Source organism: Ictidomys tridecemlineatus, chromosome 7, assembly GCF_052094955.1.
Source record: "Ictidomys tridecemlineatus isolate mIctTri1 chromosome 7, mIctTri1.hap1, whole genome shotgun sequence".
Taxonomy (NCBI): domain Eukaryota; kingdom Metazoa; phylum Chordata; class Mammalia; order Rodentia; family Sciuridae; genus Ictidomys; species Ictidomys tridecemlineatus.
In genome coordinates this window covers 176,334,138-176,354,629 of record NC_135483.1, presented here as the reverse complement: position 1 = coordinate 176,354,629, position 20,492 = coordinate 176,334,138, and the positions used below count along the sequence as shown (strand labels likewise).

The following is a 20,492-nucleotide window of genomic DNA, read 5'->3' as shown; positions in this document are numbered from 1 at the left end:
CTCAAGTTTAAATTAATTCCCTTTAAAGTTAAGTAAACTATAATAAGCTCTTTATAGGGCATGGTCCCACCAACGTAGTTCAACAATATAGGGAATATTACTTTCCAGATATATTTACTAGGTATTAGTTAAATCTTTCTAGTTTTGTTTGTTCCTTTATTTTTTGTCCCAGGGATATAACCCAGGGATACTTAACTACTGAGCCACATCCCCAGCCCATTGTTGTATTTTGTTTAAGGGATCTCCCTGAGTTAATCCTATTAAAATTCCAATGATGTTCTTCATAGAAATACAAAAGGCAATCATAAAATTTATTTCAAAAATAAGAAACTCAGAATACTCAATTATTATGACTGAGGTCATTTTCTAGTCAGTAAAGGTGGGGATTATTCTTAGCTTCTTATGATAACTCACAGGCCTTTGTCACATGGCCTACAAAGAAAGTTAACAACTTGATTTCTTTCAAGCTTAACAAGAGAAAGTGCTTTTGACTTCCTTTGCATCCAATTTACACTCTTTCTTAAGAACTCATCTAATTTCAGACAGGCGTGCCCTGGATAGTCCATCTTTTGATTAATGCAATTAATTAGGGACTTTGATTGTACTTGCAAATATCCTTTTACCACAGAGAGAAACAAAATCCAAGGAATATTACCTCATCATATTCACAGGACTTGCCTATAATCAAGGAAAAGGGATTATATAAAAATCTGAGTCCTTGAGGATCATCTTTTGAATTCTACCTAGAAAAGTTAGCAAATATTTTCTTTAAAGACCAAAGGGGAAATATTTTTCATGAACCATATAGTCTCTGTTATAACTACTCCACTATGCCATTTTAGTATAAAAGTTATCAAAAGACAATACATAAATGAATAGGTATATCTATATTCTAATAAAACATTACAAAAATAAGTAATGGGCCAAATTTGGACAAGCATAGATTTAAATAAACCTCACATACTCAGGTCTTGGATTGGACACATGAAACAAGTATGGCCTATCAGAGCACTCCCCACTCCTGGTCATTATGACTATGTCAAAGATGGGTATGTGATGTAAGCAGAATCATCATATCTAAAAAAAAAAACTTAATAGCAGCAAAAAGTCAAAAGACAGAGGTAATCTGAAAAGCAGAGAGTGAGATAGACACAGAAAAAGAGAAAGAACTAGAAACAAAGAAAAAAATATTGGTTGATGCTCTCAGATTCAACCATCCTTCAACCATAACTGGCACTTGGCTTATCGGTTACATTAATTAATAATTTCCCATCTTTTAGCTAAAACTAAACTATTTTGATATGAGTTTTGACTTGTTAGTTTCAAATGGATTTATGTCATTAGAAACCAAAAGAACCTGATATAATAGTGACAGAGGGGCCCATAATATGTATTGTTTTAACTAATGAAAACTATCTATACATTTTGCTTCCTATAAAGAGGAACAGAGGAAAGAGGAACAGTGGGAAGAATAATGTAAATAGGAGAGCAGTTTGATATCAAGGGTGAAGTCAGATAAGATTTACTATGTGTTTTGCTCACTCAAGTACCTAAGTTTCTCTGGGCATGTTAAATAATAGGGCGTGATGTTGGGACTGGGATACAAAGTAAAGTTCACTGAGGCAGAAATATCAAGGGATCATATATGGGGGCACTGAAGTCACCTTTCTACTGACAGGATTTGTAATAGTATAAATTGAATTTAAGTAAGAATGTATGTCTTACAAAATTAATAAACAAAAACATTTTTAAGAAACAAGTTAAATGTAGAATTGTTTTCATTAGTAATAACAACATAATGGCTTGCCTTATACTGAGTACTGGACCAAGTGCTTTGCAAACATTTTATTATTTAACTCTCATAAAAGTTACTTTTAAATGGGATATTATAATTCTGATTTTATAGATGAGAACATTGAAGGTCAGAGAAATTAATTTTCCAAGTTCCCAAAGTTAGTAAGAGACAAGGCATGGACAATGTGATTTTAAATGTCATACTTTTCACCACAACATTTAATGACTAAGTGGGCTCTCAGAGTAATTTCTTTCCATTATATTATATACAACACTAACGAAAACCATTGGAAATCAAGAAACATAAAAAGATTTAGTCCAGAGGTACTACTAGTGGTAATTAATACAAAGGTTCCTATAAAGAAATTTCCTGATATTTGGAAAAGAATTATATAGTAATTGGAAACAAATATCATTTCGGATAAAAATTTGCTTTTAATAAACTAAATACTTTTAAATATCATGAAAATGAGTCATGAGATTCAATTTTCAAGATTTATTAAATATATACCATTATAGGTTGTGAGTAAATGAAATACAAAACGTAACAAAATAAAATCATTACTTTTTAATCCTTAACTAATTCATAAGCTACTTGACAAGATAAAACAAATTTAATGGCATGATAAGAGAAAAACAATATAACAATAAAATGTATTAAAATCAATTTTATTTGTGTTAAATTATACAGATTTACATAAATCTATAGTATTACACATTTTTACAAAGGCCAATATTTCCATTGCTTACCATAAAAAATAAATAAAATAAAATTTAACTGCTTTCAGAAAAAAGTAAACTGATCTTTTGTGCCATACCACTCTCTACCCAATGCCTGCACTAGCCAATGACATTTCTCCTAACTTGCTCATTTGAAAATCACATAGAACTTCTTTCAGTTGCATAATTTATTTCTATTCACATACTAAACATCACTAATGAAACATCTGTAGAAAAATGTGATTGAAGGATTCACTTAACAAGTAGCTATAACTGATATAAACAGATATAAACAACAGACCTTAGATGGACACTCAGGCCGAATGTACTTTCAGTTACATCTGACTGCAAATTTGAAAATGACTTACATTAGTTCTCACCCATCTAAGTTAATAGAAATTAAAAGACAGAGAATTTAAAGAATAAAATGTTTATCTAGAAATGAGAATGTAACTAAGAGTAAGATGATTCCAAAGACAAGAGTTAAGTTAGCTAAAATTATATAGCTATGAAGTAGCATTAAGATTATAATGAGAGCTTTAACACATCTTAAAGATTGCTAACCTTAACTCTACATACATATTTTATGTCTGTTATTTGATGAAGCACATTAAAATACATAATTTGGTATAGTCAAATGAATTAAGATTTATTTTTTGTTCTCAAAAATTGCTATAATGAGATACAATTCTATAATTCTTTTAGATTCAATAAATATTAAAAAAATAGATTCCATACCATATAAACAAAAAAGTCCCAAATAATAGAAGGAAATAACCATTAACATTAAATTCTTCTTATCTTTCTGTTTCTTAGTAGCAGCTTTTGATGATTTACTTAATTACATACATAAGAGAAACAAGACTTTAATTCTACATTCAGTATTAACTCCCTCAAAATCACTAGAAAATAAGATGCACTATTTCTTAAAGAATTTTATATCCAGCAAAAGAGATTAAACCTAAAATAGACATTTTAATGACATCCATTTGTGGCAACAAGCTACTCTAAACAATTATTATAAAACTGACAAGACACTCAGTTTTGACAACTATAGTTAAGATACCATGGAAAATACTCTTATAATTTAATATAATAATTATCCCAGGGACTAGCAACATTGTCCTTGCATTTATAAATGCAGTAAAAATCACCTGAAACTCAGTATTTAACTTCACTTAGGAATAAAAAACTTTTGATATTCATACAAGGAGTAAGTATCAAAAAAAAAAAGATCCAATGGATTGTAGCCTTTTAAATAGAATATGCACCCTAGATTTAACCTCCTAAAGAGTAGTTGATGAAGAAGGTTTATAGAGAAGGTGTTAGTATAAGAAAAGTTTATACTATATATCTTTTAGGCATAGAGGCAAAGATAAGAAGAAAAATATTGTTATTTTAACTAGTGCTAATACATTATGCAAATTTTGAGAATACTTTTGGTTTCTATAAATTGTGTATTTTCTAAAACCTGTATAAATTGGAAAAAATGAACCATCTGTTAGCCATAAGAAAAAAAGAATTATTTGTAACTTCATACCAAATACACTAAAATAAATTTCTGATAAATTAAAGATATATTTACAAAATATAAGACATAAAGCCATAAAAGTTCTAGAAGAAAATTTTGGTGATCATTTCTTTTTTTTCTTTTTTCTTTTTTTTTATTGGTTGTTCAAAACATTACAAAGCTCATGACATATCATCTTCCATACATTTGATTCAAGTGGGTTATGAACTCCCATTTTTTTACCCCAAATACAAGTTGCAGAATCACATCGGTTACACAACCACATTTTTACATAATACCATATTAATGACTGTTGTATTCTGCTACCTTTCCTATCTCCTACTATCCCCACTCCCCTTCCCTCTCATTTTCCCTCTTACCCCATCTGCTGTTGTTTAATTCTCTCCCTTGTTCTTTCCCCCTTTTCCCCTCACAAACTCTTATATGTAATTTTGTGTAACAGTGAGGGTCTCCTTCCATTTCCATACAGTTTCCCTTCTCTCTCCCTTTCTCCCACCCCACTCGTCTCTGTTTAATGTTAACCTTTTCCTCATGCTCTTCTTCCCTGTTCTGATCTTAGTTGTTCTCTTTATATCAAAGAAGACATTTGGCATTTGTTTTTTAAGGATTGGCTAGCTTCACTTAGCATTATCTGCTCTAATGCCATCCATTTCCCTGCAAAATCCATGACTTTGTCATTTTTTAGTGCTGCGTAATACTCCATTGTGTATAAATGCCACATTTTTTAATCCATTCATCTATTGAAGGGCATCTAGGTTGATTCCAAAGTCTAGCTATTGTGAATTATGCTGCTATGATCATTGATGTGGCAGTATCCCTATAGTATGCTCTTTTAAGGTCCTCAGATCCTTGGTGATCATTTCAATAGTCTTTTAGTAAGAAAAAAATTGTGAAAATATAAAAAACAGACAATAAAATAAAGTGATGAATTTACTAAAAGAAAATTTAAAACTTCTTTGATGAAAGTTACTGTAAACAGATTCAAAACGTAATAGAAAACTGACAAAAATATTTTCAAAGTACATGAAGGAATGGGAGTTAGTGTCCTTATTCAATAAAGAACTTTTATAAATCATATAGGTGAAAAACAAATACAGATTATGTATTAAAATTTCATCGAGAACTGCAAATGGCTAACAAATAACAATTTTAATTCACCACTAATCAAATAAATGTTAATTAAAATAAGAATATGAATTTGTTTCACCTATCATATTGGCAGATATTATAACATATATTGGAAAGAGTATGGGAAAATGCTTCCTGACTCTATGACATGTTCCTGGCTAATCGTATATGTCCTCTGGCTTCTTATCATCAGTCATTTCTCAAGGAGCCCTGTTTCCTTTCATTAGAGAATAGATACCACCATTTTTAACATTAAAATACCACATCAATATGTGAAATAAGATTTTTGAGTTTTTAACATGAATTAATTAATGTACTGGAAAATTTATAAAATGTTAATATAACAGTGTATAAAATGTTAATAGAATGTGTTAGAATATTAACAGTACAGTGGAAATGGAGATACAGAACTTTTGCTGTGACAATTTTACACATCAATATTTATATGCATAAGTATTTTATGGCTACACATTCATGTCTGTACTTGCCTTAAGCATATTCTTTATTCTTGACAAAATACTAGACATACCCCTCACAGGCTTCAAATTTTGCTTCTTTTCAAAGGCTTCCAAACTATAAAATCTCCCCAAAGACCTCAGCAAAGAAATGAATACAACTTGGGAGTTCAATGCTGAACCAAGCAGAGCTTTCATTTGCAAGCCCAGAGCCTCAGAGAATAACGTGCCTGAGAAAAAACCCTACAGAAGACCCTTAAAATCTCATATTCTCAAAACTCAAATAGTAGATATATCTTTTAAATAGTCTGAGGAATATAGCATATCAAGAGTGAGTCCCAGTACTAATTAAACAGAATATCATTCAGCACTAATGGCAAATAAATTTTTCACGTCATTAAAGTCATATAGACATTAGGAAATTAACATTTTCAAGGATAAGGATTGGAAATGAAGTGAAAAATAAAGAAGTTCTCTTTAAAATGACCTTGATAGGCACTGAGGTATGTGCCTGAAGTCCCATTACTAAGGAGGCTGAGGCAGGAGGATCACTGGAGACCAGAAGTTCCAGGTGAGCCTGGGAAATATACAGCAAGACCATATCACCAAAAAAAAAATCAATTAATTAAAAAAGATAACTCTTCCAATAAATTAGCTATAAAGAGAAAATGACTCATTAAGAATGTTTTAATGATATATTTTTAATATAACTCTGCTAATGCCAAGTACAATTGTGTGCATCTTGTCATATTAGGTTGTAAAGTCAGTTGTTAAAAATTAATATGATTAAATATAAATTCAAATTTTTATAAAATGACATATTCTTGCACATAAATTATTTTATTATTGAAAGTTATTTAGTCTCCTGTTTCTACTGATAATGATTTGGCCTAAATTAGATTATGAAGATGAACGTGTTTGAGAACTTCCCTTCTCATATTCCTTGCCCACTAACTGTTTCTTTTTCCCAATTTCCTTTTTCACATTGTGACTTCAAGGTTCAAGGCATCTCCTGTACTATCCTGACTGAACTAATTTTCTCCTAAAATAATCCTTTGTCCCATCCTGCTTTCCCTCTATCTCTATACTAGGTATAGAGGAAAACTAAATTTTTCAAGAAAATATTCAATTACTACATCATATCATAAAATTGAATAACTTGTAAGTCCCAGCTGTAAATATAGGAAATGTACTCTGTTAAAATGCTCTGTAAAAATAAGACATCTTTGATAATATTAGTTATCACTAAGTCTCCTCATTACAACAAAAGTCAGCAAATAAAGGAGACTGTGTCTTAAAGGAGAGAAGCAAAAGTTTTGGAAAAAGTCTTAGATTTGAGCTTTGTTTTGACTCATACTGATTGATTTATCTGGTGCAAGTTAATAAACTTCCTGAGTAGTATCTTTACCTACAACATGAGAATAACATTTCCTCTTTCAGGATTGTCAAAAGGAGCAAAATGAAAAACCATATACAAAGTGTCTATATTTAATTGTGTTATGATTACCATAATATGATTAATAATGGCTAATGATTGAGATGAAACTGTTTTAAATCACTAAGATTCACAATATTTTTAGTCCCTTTTACAGATGAAGCCACTAAGGCACAGAGAATCTAACTGAGCCAAAAAAAGTACACAGCTAGTATGTGACCATGCTACCATCTGAGAGTACAGACACCCTTGATCTGTGCAGAGCCTTTAATCTTTGCCACCCTGCTATTCTGCATCATTAATTTTAATGTAACTCAAATCTGCACTGAAATATTTCTAAAACATCTATTTATATGTCTAATATTTGGAGTTCAATACAAAAGAATTAAACCAAATTCTGACATGTGAAAGGGAATTTTCTTCTGCGTATTTGATTCTAACCTTAACAACAAAAACAACAACAACAACACACACACACACACACACATACTCACATACACACATTAGAGGAACATTGAAATTTGTGAATTGTTGTGGCTGAATCACTATGGTATGCTGGTTTTAAATCCTTTGGATATATGCCAAAGAATGACATAACTGGGTCAAATGGTGGTTCCTTTCCTAGGTTTTTTTTTTTTTTTTTTGAGGAATCTCCAGAATGGCTACACCCATTTGTAGCCCCACCAACAATGTATGAGCATTTCCTATTCCACACATCCTCACCAACATTTTTTGTTCTTTAATTCTTGATAATTGCCATTCTGACTGAAGAGAGATGAAATCTCAGTGTAGTTTTAAAAATTTGCTTTTCTTTGACTGGTAGAGATGTTAAACATTTTTTCATATATGTTGACCATTTATAATTCTTCTTTGAGAAGGGTCTGTTCAGTTCATTTGTCCATTTATTGATTGGGTTATTTGTTTTTTTGGTGGCAAACTTTTTGAGTTCTTTGTATATCCTAGAAATGAACACTATCTGAAGTGAGATTCATCCCCTTCTCTAGATTCTCTCTTAATGCACTTGATTGTTTCCTTTGCTGTGAAGAAGCTTTTTAGCTTAATGCCATCTCATTGCTTTCCTGAGTTTCATTTGTTACAATCAAATGCAGTCTGAAAGTATTAAATGAAAATTCCAGAAAAAATTTCTAAGTTTTAGATTGTGTGCCTTTCTAAGTTACATGATAAAATCTTGTGCCATCCCACGTGGTCCTCCCCAGGATGAAAATCTTTACTTTGTCTTATATATCCACCCTGTATGCATTTAGTAGCAATCTTAGTTAACAGATTGACGCTCCTAATGTTGTAGTCCTTGTATCCAAGTAACCCTTAGTCAGCAACCTAATGCTATGACATAGTACTTACATCAAGCTCTTCACTTCTTCTAATCATTGTATTATCTCACACTACTTCAAAAATAATGGTGAATACAGTTTGATAAGATATTTTGACAGAAACCACATGCATCTGTTATTATAGTACATTGTTACTGATGGTTCTATTTTATTATTCCTTATTATTACTAATCCCTTATTATTTCTAATTTAACAATTAAACTTTACCATATGAATGTATGTATGTATAAGAAAAAACATTATATATATATATATATATATATATATATATATATACACATACACACACACACACATATATATAAAAGATTTGATATTACCTGCAATTTCAAGCATCCACTGTGAATCTTGGAATATGTCACCCACAGATGAGGGGAAACCTCTGTATTTCCAACTGTCTTACATTCTTTTATAAAGTAGCTTGTGCTGGTTAATTTTAGGTGTCAATTTGGATTAGGAATATCTAGAAAACCAGTAAAGCATCATCTTGATTGTGTCTTTGATAGTGTTCCAGAGGGACTGACAATGTGTGTGAGTGCACACAGTGGGTGAGTGCACACAGTGGGGAAATAGAGACACTTAATGGGGAACAAGTACTGTTTTAGTGAGCTCTTCATTTCTGTGACCAAAATACCTGACAAGAACAACTTACAAATGAAAAAGTTTACTTTGGCTCATCGGTTCAGAGGTCTCAGTCAATGATGTGAGGACTCCATTACTCTGGCCATAAGTAAGGTTAAATATCATAGGCAGAGGGCATGGTAGAGGAAAGCCACTCATCTCATAGCAGTCAGAAAGCAAAGAGAGTGAGAAAGAAGCCAAAGGGACACAATATAATCCCCAAGGGTACCTACTGCCTCCTGCCACACCCCACCTGCCTACAATTAACACCCAGTATTCCAATCCAATTATTAATCCATTAAATGGATTAATCCACTATTATGTTAACTTCTCATCATCTAATTATTTCACCTTAAATATTCCTATACTGTCTCACATGAGCTTTTGGGAGATAATTCATACCCAAATGATAACAAGCACCATCCAACAGACTATAGGCCTAGGCAGAACCAAAACAGAGGAAAAGTGAACTGGTCTCCCTTCTCTACTGGAGCTGGTATACATTCTTTTGCTCTCAAACATCAACACTATACAATCTGGCCCTTAGACTCCAGAGCCCTCCTTGCACCTTCTGAGTTTGAGGGCCTCTGAACTTAACTAAGCTATGCTACTAGCATCCTAAGACAGCACCCCAGGGTCTCTAATTTATAAATGGTCTGTTGTCAGACACCTAATTTTCTATATTTGGAGACTAAAAAAATAAAATTTCTTTCAAATCTATTTATACCAATATCCTATTGGTTCTGTCTCTCTGGAGGATCCTCTCACTAATACAGAGAGAAATTGTTGTTTGTTTGCAAAATTAAAAAGAGATAATGCAGGGCTGGGGATGTGGCTTAAGCGGTAGCACGCCCATCTGGCATGTGTGTGGCCTGGGTTCGATCCTCAGCACCACATACCAACAAAGATGTTGTGTCTGCCGAAAACTAAGAAATAAAATATTAAAATTCTCTCTCTCCCTCTCTCTCTCTCTCTCTCTCTCTCTCTCTCTCTCTCTCTCTCTCTCTCTCTCTCTTTAAAAAAAAAAGAGAGAGGTGATGCAAGTTAAGCAGGCAATGCAGTTCCTAGCACGTAGTATAAACCAATAAAATGTTAGTTACTTCCTTCTTATCTATGCTCAGTAATAGTCTATGGAATCACTATGCTTTGCCAAATAATCTAATTTTAGAAAAATAAAACATATGCACAATCTGCAGATTACTGTGCCATTTCCCTCAATAAGCCTCAAAAATGTTGTAAGAATGTTCATTTCATAATATAAACTACACTTCTACACTTCATAATAAAGCAATTTCTGTAAAGAGTCAAAACTCCCACTCAAATGAATTATTTACTGTAAATATTTTGGTAAGTTGAAATAGAGGAGAGCACTTTAAGAACTCTAAATTACAAAAATTTTAACTTAAACATGGATATCACATTTGATTTATTAATGTATCACTCCAAAACAGGTAAATCAAGCATTAAGTATCAGAACAAAAGGTATATTATCCAAAAATTGTTACAGAATAACAAATTTAACTGCATTTATATCATGTCTCTTTCATTATTTCTAATCACTTAAGAGTTGAAAGACAATAAATTTCAAAGTTTGGCATTCTGAAAAAGAAAGAAATAGGAAGAAAAGTGGAAGTAAGAGATCTTCTATTTAAGTGATGAATTAAATAAATATTTATTCATATGGAAACAATTTATATATAAGCAAAAAGTAAAATTTCAAATTATATATAATATTGTCCCATTTTTTCAAAACCAAAACAAGCAACTGTATACATAACCATGTGTTTATAATTGTGGCTTTATAACATGCGTAATACTAGATAAATAAAAAAAACTTTATTCAAACTACAAAAATACCTCAAAGTATTAGAATTTTAGGTTACTAACTAATTCATTGCAATTTTCTGAATGTTTTTCAATGAGAATGTACTACTGAAAATATAAAATACTGAGAGAAACTCTGTTATGATATACCAAAATTAATTAACACCTAAATCAGCAGGAACATAGTTTTCATAAAGAAATTTATAAGCATTCCATATTTGTATATGACTATATGACACTGGGAACTCTATAGTTCAAAAACGATGAAACAAGTCTATTTCCCTATGTAATATATACTGCACAAACTAATTTCTCAAATATATGATGTCATCTTCTGTAAATGAGATACTGTGGAGATATAAAAATCACTAAGCAGATATCAGAATCCCTGGCTTGTACTTTTCTATTTCGTTCATAACAGCTCTGACTCAAAGTCAGAAATGCTGAGGACATGACATCATGGACCAAAAGTGACTTACCATTCCACAAACTTAAGAAAAGTGGTATGTAAAAAGATTATCTTGCATGGACTGCAGAAATACTAGGAATACATTTCTCTTCTCAACATTCACAGCACCATACTAATATATCTGTTTGGAACTCATCACCTATGTCATCTAGGTAATCCATTCTCTTACATGCATGTGTTCTCTTCCCTAAAAGATAAAGCATTTGGAGAACAGACATGTTCAATTCATTTTTGTATCCCCACAAAGCGGTATTTCCCAGATGATTTGCCACAAATGGGTATGGCTTTGCTCCAAATACTGTCCCTTATATTGGATTTTTTAAAATGTTTTCTGAATATTATAATATTTTGACATCTAAATTCTTGGTACTTGCAAATTCTTAAAGACAGCCAGGATCATGACATTGATATGTTAGCTAGCCAGTCCAGAGTTTTACCCAGCCCATATACCCCACAAAGCAAAAGTCCTCTGCTTTAATCATCCCAGAGCTCAGTACTGTAGAGTTTAAACCCCTAGAGTTCAAAGTCCTCCAAAATCACTCAAACTAGCTTATCCTATATTGTTCACCTTGCCCTTTCCTTTCCTATGAAAACCTTAATAAATGTTTTTGGCCTTTCCCTGTACCTGTCTTCTGCCTCTGGACTACCCTAGTATCCTTCTTATGTGGCATAGTATGTTCCACCTCCTGACTCTACAACTCTTGAGTATCATAATTTTTTTATTAACATCTCATAAAAATAAAACATTCATATTTAGCCCTCCATATAGTCAAGACAGACCTAGGACTGCCAGAGCCCAATGGGAGGAAGTACAAATATTTATCCAAGCACTGTATGAGGGGAAAAATGTTAATAAATAATACTATCTAAAAAATTAGGTATAGTACAGTATGCTGTGCTCACAAAGAGTGGGGGCCACATACCCTGGGATAGTGTTTATAGTTAAGTTGATCTAGATTTATAGTGAATCCTACATTGACCTACTTTGGGCTCTTAAGCTTATGACTATGGGACCTTTAACCTTGAACCTTAATACATTCTGAGAATCTGTGTAAACAGACGCCTGTAAACTAACCGACAATTTGAGTGTGTTTGTATGTGTGTGTGTGAGTGTGTGAAAGAGAAAGAGAGAAAGAGAGATTGATTTAGACTGCATCTGAAGTCCCCACCCTCTACCACAAACTAGAACTTTGTAAGCATGTTCTACCTAAGATGACATAAAGTTTCTCCCAACCCCTTTAGACAGTCAGGGGCTTCTGTTACAAATTCTTGTTGCTAAACTTGGGCCAGAAAGCCCCTACCCATGAGGTCCTGCCTGCCAGGTTACCACACAATACATGTGCCTCCTCTGGCCTCTGTGCTCTCCCACCATCACATCTTCATGCCATTCCAACTGTGTGAGCACTCCTCACTGTGTGCTTAGATCATTGCTGAATCCTGGCTAATCAACTCCCCTGTGCACTCAACACCTTTGCAAAGTACTGTTTCACTTTCCTGCCTTAATTGAAAACAGGTTCCTACCCTAGCTCCTCCTTCCTCATAAAGCCAGAGGCCCTCCATTTTCCTCCTACCACAAAGATTGTGAGGTGAGTTTCTCCTGAACTACAGTCTCATGAGTATAATGATCAACTGGGCAGCTTACTCTCAAATTTCATCATGGCATAATTCAACTAATGAGCATTTCTCCAAAACTTTTACCTTTTTCCCATGTCTTCTGGGTATTATATTATGTATAATTATTTTATTTATAATTACAATGTATTAATAAAACGTAATAAAATACTTAGTGCTAGAAAACCACCTATACAGTGGTGTTACATTCAAATATTGATGAAAAAGATAGTCCAAAACTATCTTCAAGTCATTAAATAAATGTCATTTTCTTAGCTAGCATGCTAATTTCTTACTTAATTTTCTATCCTCTAATAGTAGATGCTATCTAAATATTAATTGTGGTGACTTAATTACTTAATGAATATATAGACTAAGAGATAATTTGTTAGCCAGGCTCAGTAGCACACACCTATAATCCCAATGACTCAGGAGGCCAAGGCAGGAGGATTGCAAGTTTAAGGGCAGCCTTAGCAATTTAGTGAGCTTTCAGCAACTTAGGGAGACACTGTCTCCATAAATAAATAAATAGGGCTGGGGATGTAGCTCTGTGGTAAAGTGTTCCTGGACTCAGTCCCTAGTACCACCCCCAAAATAAAAACAAATGAAACAATTTGTTAATTTAATTTCTTTAAAGATTCTTAACTATAAGAAAAATGAATCACTTAAAAGAGAAAAAGACACAGAACAAAACATTTTCTTTTACAAGTAAAGACACAGGGTCCTAAAAAATGTGATAAGTTTTCAAAGGTATAAACACTTTTAAGTCAGAAATTATTACCAAAATGTTAGTGAAGTATACTTTTTACTAAATCAAAAATAACAGTACACTCTAACAAGACTGGAACTGTGACATCAATTACTTATGTGTGTGAAGAACATTATATATTATTAATATTATATATATATTATTAAGATTTAAGTTAGAACTTAAAGTCCATCTTTGTCATTTAGAATGATTCTGGTCAAATTTGGGTTTTAGTGGTTATTAATTATTTTGCATTATACTTCAAAATATTAAGGCTTTCTACGGAAGTCACAGTGTCTACATTTTTATACTAAATATATATTAAAAGAATAGGCAATTTATCACTTTTGTGATACACTGTCACTTTTGTATTAATCATGTGATAGTTCTCAGTGGGGGATGAATCTAAAAACTTCATTTTTATATTTGTTTTAAAATAAGACATTGAAAACCTAAAAATCATAATCTAAATTAAGAATAATATAAATTAAAATTTGGATGACATAAATTAAAATTAAAAATTTAAATACTGTTTTATATATAAATACTTGAGATTTATTTTTTGAAGTCAAACAACAACAAGTGCTGGCGAGAATGTGGGGAAAAGGGTACTCTTGTACATTGCTGGTGGGACTGCAAATTGGTGCAGCCAATTTAGAAAGCAGTATGGAGATTCCTGGGAAAGCTGGGAATGGATCCACCATTTGACCCAGCTATCACCCTTCTCGGACTATTCCCTGAGGACCTTAAAAGAGTTCACTATAGGGATACGGCCACATCAATGATTATAGCAGCACAATTCACAATAGCTAGATTGTGGAACCAACCTAGATGCCCTTCAATAGATGAATGGATAAAAAAAAAAATGTGGCAGCTATACACAATGGAGTATTATGCAGCACTAAAAAATGACAAAATGATAGAATTTGCAGGGAAATGGATGGCATTAGAGCAGATTATGCTAAGTGAAGCTAGCCAAGCCCTAAAAAACAAATGCCAAATGTCTTCTTTGATATAAAGAGAGCCACTAAAAACCGAACAGGAAGGAAGAGCATAAGGAAAAGACTAACAGTAAACTAAGACGAATGGGGGGAGAGAAAGGGAGAGAGAAGGGAAAGCATATGGAAATGGTAGGAGACCTTCAGTGATACACAAAATTATAAGAGGTTATGAGGGGCAAGGGGGAGGGAAAAAAAGGGAGAGAATTGAACAACAGCAGAGGAGGTAGAGAGGGAAGATGGGAGGGGAGGGGAGGGGAGGGGAGGGGGAATAGTAGGGGATAGGAAAGGTAGCAGAATACAACAGTCACTAATATACCATTATGTAAAAATGTGAGTATGTAATAGATGTGATTCTGCAATTTGTATTTGGGGTAAAAATGGGAATTCAAAACCCAACTGAGTCAAATGTATGAAAGATGATATATCATGAGCTCTGTAATGTTTTGAACAATCAATAAAAAAATGAAAATTTAAAAAAAATGCTATACACATATATGTGTATAGCATATATATATAATAAAAAAGCCATGTTAATTCAAGGACTAATCTTAAACAGATGATGAAAGTTTTAGATAATAATCTGAACTGTTTTTATTAAAAGGTGCAAATTATTTCCAAATAATTAATACTAAAAGAAAGCTAATATTTTATTGGCAAGAATGTACACTCATACATTGCTAGTGGGACCACAAATTGGAACAACCATTCTGGAAATCAGTATGGAGAATCCTGAGAAAACGTGGAATGGAATCACCATTTAACCCGGTTATCCCACTCCTCCATATAGACCAAAGGACTTAAAAATCAGCATACTACAATCAGGTGGTCATTTCAATGTTTTTAGAAGCTCAATTCACAATATCTAAGCTAAATAAAACAAACTTAGGTTACCTTCAACAAATGAATGGATAAAGAAAATATTATTCATATATATATATATATACATATATATATATATATATACATATATATATATATATATATATGATGGAATACTACTCAGCCATAAAGAAGGATGAAATTATGGCATTTGCCAGTAAATGGATGGACAGAACTGGAGATTACCATGCTAAGTAAAATAAGCCAATCTCAGAACACCAGAGGCTAAATATTTTCTCTGATATGTGGCTGCTAATTCACAATAAGCGGAGACGGGGGGAGAAAAGAAGAAAAGTTCACTGGATTAGGGTAGGGAGTAGGGATAGGAATAGGAAAGACAGTAGAATAAACTGGATATAACTTTTCTATGTTCACATATGAATACATGACCAGTGTAATTCCACCTCATGTACAATGACAAGAATGGAATCCTAACTTATACTGCTTGTATGTATGTCAAAATACACTCTACTGTCATGTATTATCTAAATAGAACAATTTTTTTTAAAAAAATTAAAAAGCAAGCTAATATTTTTCTTGAGATCTTATTTTTTGTGATGTACCTTTTTTGAACTCCAAAATTCTAACTATGTTTGCATCTAATATAAAAACAGTCAAAATGTATAACACCTAAGGGCACAAATAAGTTTATTATATTACTTTAAAAAAAAGGCAGAGAGAGGCTAGGGTTGTATCTCAGTGGCAGAGCACACACCTGGCAAGTGTGAGGCACTGGGTTAGATCCTCAGCACCATGTAATAATAAACAAATAAATATTGTGTCCATCTACAACTAAAAAAATTGTTTAAAAGGCAGAGAAATATAAGATAAAGGAATTTCCAAATCTAAATGGTTTTAAATTAATGTAGGCTGTCTGCCACATACAATAAAATTTCAATAATGATGTAGATTCAATCACAGAAAAAAAAGTACTCTAAGATCCTATAACAAAGGACACTGTGATAACTAATTTGTAACTTTACACTGAGTGTCCTTGCATGGCCCCAGACAGTATTAAAAACTATTGAAGAAACTATGTAAAAGCTGAGAGATAAAGCCAGAATCAGAGAAATGCACATATAATGGTATGTATATTTAACTATTTAAAGTTTTAGTACAGAGCAGTAATAGGCACATTCTTTGCATCTCTGGAGAGAATTCTAAGGGAGGGAGGAGAGCAGAATCATAAAATTTTTTAAAAATCAAATATCTAACTTTTTCCATAAAATGTAAAAGATTGCCTTATGAACAGTAAATGCCTTGCCCTTGGAAATGATCATATAAAAGAATTCTAACTTAGGACAAAATATTAAATGAATACAAATAATTCTCTCTCAAATACTAATGAAATATTTTACATATGATCTAATAATTGCATATTCACAGATTAACAAAACCTTGTAAAACTTTCTACCTTCTATTATTGTTTATGGTTCTAGGGATTGGCTGGACCTCAGGTAGATGCTTAACATATGGTATGTATCATGCAGTTACAACTAGAAAGTGTTTGGGGCTAAAGTCATCTGGGGCTTTGCCTGGCTCAATGTCTAAGGAGGCTTATTTAATCATGCCCAGTATCTAAGATAGAATTAGATACTGAATAGTTAGCCAGGCCTCTAGGTGGCTTTCTTAATGTCCTGAGAATCCACTGCATGGTGGTATAAGGGGCATCAAACAGTAACATGGTGGTTGATTTATACCACAGAGTGTTCAAGAGACCAAAAAAACTTCAGAAATTACAAACCTTTTTATGACCCAGTCTGACAGATCATGCAGCATCAACTCAACTGTATTTGATTGGGTCCCCCAAAAGCTCATGTGCAAGACAATGCAAGAAAGTTTAGAGGTGAAATGATTGGGTTATGAGAGTCTTAACCTAAATAGTGCATTAAATCCCAAAAGGAATTAAATGAATGGTGACTGTAGGTGGATAGGGTTTCGCTGGAGGAGGTGGGTCAGTGGGGGCACAACTTTGGAACATATATTTTGTTTCTGATGAAGCATGCATGCACTCTCCTTTCTCTCTCCCTCTCTCTCTCCCCCTCTCTTTGCTTCTTGGTGCCACGTTTTCCTCTGCCACACCCTTCCACAATGATGTTCTGTCTCATCTTAGGCCCTAAGCAATGGTGTACACCATCTATGGATTGAGACTGCTGAAAACATGAGCCCCCAAATAAACCTTTCCTCCTCTAATTCTTCTTGACATGTTTCTTTGGTCACAACAGCAAAAAAGCGACTAAAACACATGGTTCACTTAAGAAATCTTTCTTTGAAGACTAACTCTACACACACTTTTCATTTAATGTTTCCTAATTTATACACTGGAAGAAAGTGAATAAAATAAATTATAAAACACAGGATTCCCATGGTTCTTTGAGGCGAATAAATAAAATCAGAAAGCACAGCTACTTATTCCTTTATATTTTGAGTTAAACTTGATTGTAAGTATCTGAAGAATAATGATAATCTGATTTTTTTAAAAAAAAGAAACAGGTCAGTTATATCTATTACTCTATTTCTCCAGACCCAGAACATCTGATCAATCTTCCACAAATCTGTACTATAAACTATTCCAAAGAACTGATAAAAAGGTTACAGCAGATACTCAACACTATCAGATGAAAAAGTAAAACTGTGCTTGCACTGTCCAAGCTAAATATGATGACATGGTGAGGTTCCTAATACTCAAAGATGAGGTGTGGAAGCATATGGGTTGATTTTTATTAATTTTCCCTATCATTTTAGGGATCAACTTAACCATTCTTTGTTAAATCACCTAATCTCTCAGAATCCTTAATTGTACACCAATTTGCTGCTTTAAACACCTTAATTTAAAATTAATCTTTAAAAAACATATTTAAAATACAAAAGAAAATTAAGTTTTGAATAGTTTATGTAATTTTCTTAACACAGAAAGTTTTTAAATTTCATAGGATAATTTTCAAAGGGGAAAAATATAAAGTATACTCAATTCCTGGCTCATAGCATCAGTGCTCAAAATTTTACTTAGTATGTAAATAAATATGCATATAGACAAATATACATAAAAATTATCTTTCTAGGATGAAAAATTTTTATTCCTGAATTTTTTTGTCTACACTTGAGACTATTTCATAAACCTGATACTCCAAAATAATGCTTAAATAATATCTAATTTATAGATACCAAGCTTTAGTTTATGACATTTATAAAATTATTGATATAGTAGAGTTTTTTTCTAGATATTCATGTTCAGAAAATACAATAAGGATATTTTGTAACACAATTATTAATTCATACTTTACTAAAATCATTATTATTATCTTTTACCATACTAATTAATAGCATTGTCAAAGATAATTCATGAATACCTTATATTATAGAATGAAAGAGCTAAATATAATACATATGCAGTTAATTTACCCACTATTATAAATTTAATGTTAAAGATATTAAAAAATACATTTCATAATGATATTTTAAATTGATTTCCTTACCCATTTTGATATGGAAACCCATTATTTCTTTATAATTTTCATTTTTTAATCTCTCCTTTGTATTCTATTATTTCTAAACTTAAGTATTTTTCCTCTGTAATATGGGAATGTTCTTCATCATAATATAGAGAATTACATATGTTTACATTTTGTTAATTGAAATCCAATGCTTTCAATGATTTTGGTTAATGAGATTACCTCATAAATTACTAAATAAAAACAATAACATTAAATAAAATATTGTAAATAAAATATTGTTAAATAAAATATTGTAATACTATCTTATTCTCAATTAGTATATATGCACTAATGTACCAAAGTTAGCAGTTTAGAATTAAGTAAATAGATAACTTTTCTTTCTGAGTGTTATGGTTTAGGTATTAGGTACCTGTCTCCCAAAAGTTTGTTTATGAGAAAATATAAGATTTAGAGTGAAAAGACTGGGTTATGAAAGCCTTGATCCTATCAGCAATTTAATCCCCTGATAGGGATTAACTTGGTGGTAACTGAAGGAGGTAAGGTAACTAGAGGAGATAGACCACTGGGGTGTGCCTTTGGGATATGTATTTTGTCCCTGCAAAGCAAGAGCTCTTTGTTTCCTGATCACCATGTTCTAAGCTGCTTTCCTCTACCATACCCTTCCACCATGGCAATATGCCCCACATCAGGCCCAGAGAACAAGGGCCAGTTATCTATGAGCTGAGACGACTGAAACCATGACTGCCAAATAAACTTTTCTTCTAAATTGTTCTTATCAGGTCTTTTGTTCAAAGAACAAAAAAGCTTACTAAAGAACTGAGTAAAACATCCATTTGCTCTAACAGGTGAAATTCTCAAAACCAGGATTCTTCCATGTCCCTTGGTTATCTCCCATTCATCCCACAGCCTCCCATATGGTATGTATTTAATAAATTTCTGATGAGAGGAAAGAATAAAGAAACTGCATACAGATATTTTATGCCTTTGTTTCTATGACCAAGCCTCCAATATCTGAATGGTATTAAAAAGTAGAAATATTTATGGGGGGCTGGGGATGTGACTCAAGCGGTAGCATGCTTGCCAGGCATGCATGGGGCGCTGGGTTCGATCCTCAACACCACATAAAAATAAAATAAGTATATTGTGTCCACCTAAAAATAAATATTTTTTTAAAAAATTAAAAATTTTTTTTTGGAAAAAAGAACACTATTGAAAAGGATGAGAAAATGGCAGGTATACGAATCCACTACTCCTTTACTTTTATCAGTTAAAAGAAGGTGAACCTCTCTTGTGAGTATTTGTAATTTTAATTTACCTTATGCCTTTTCTTGTCATTCAATCTAAATCCAGTCATCATTCTGGTATCAGTTCAACTCTAATAAGCCCTATACTGACCAAACTAAATATTTACTTTTTCTCATCCTACCTAGAACAAATAAAACTAATAAAAATTGGGATTATGAGTTGAA

General features: G+C 32.4%; 1 protein-coding gene across 11 annotated transcripts in view; it reads right to left on the bottom strand.

Moving 5' to 3' along the window:
- Window positions 1-20,492, bottom strand: part of Spag16 (sperm associated antigen 16) — an 872,559-nt gene that overhangs the window by 759,074 nt on the left and 92,993 nt on the right. The window contains exon 10 of one of the 11 annotated variants that reach the window (XM_040294885.2): window positions 4,133-6,205. The exons of the other annotated variants lie outside the window; for them this stretch is intronic. Within the exon in view, the coding sequence (XP_040150819.1) occupies window positions 6,032-6,205 (174 nt within the window). The 3' untranslated portion in view covers window positions 4,133-6,031. Of the gene's footprint in view, window positions 1-4,132; window positions 6,206-20,492 lie in introns of those variants that run through there. 11 annotated transcript variants of the gene reach the window in all.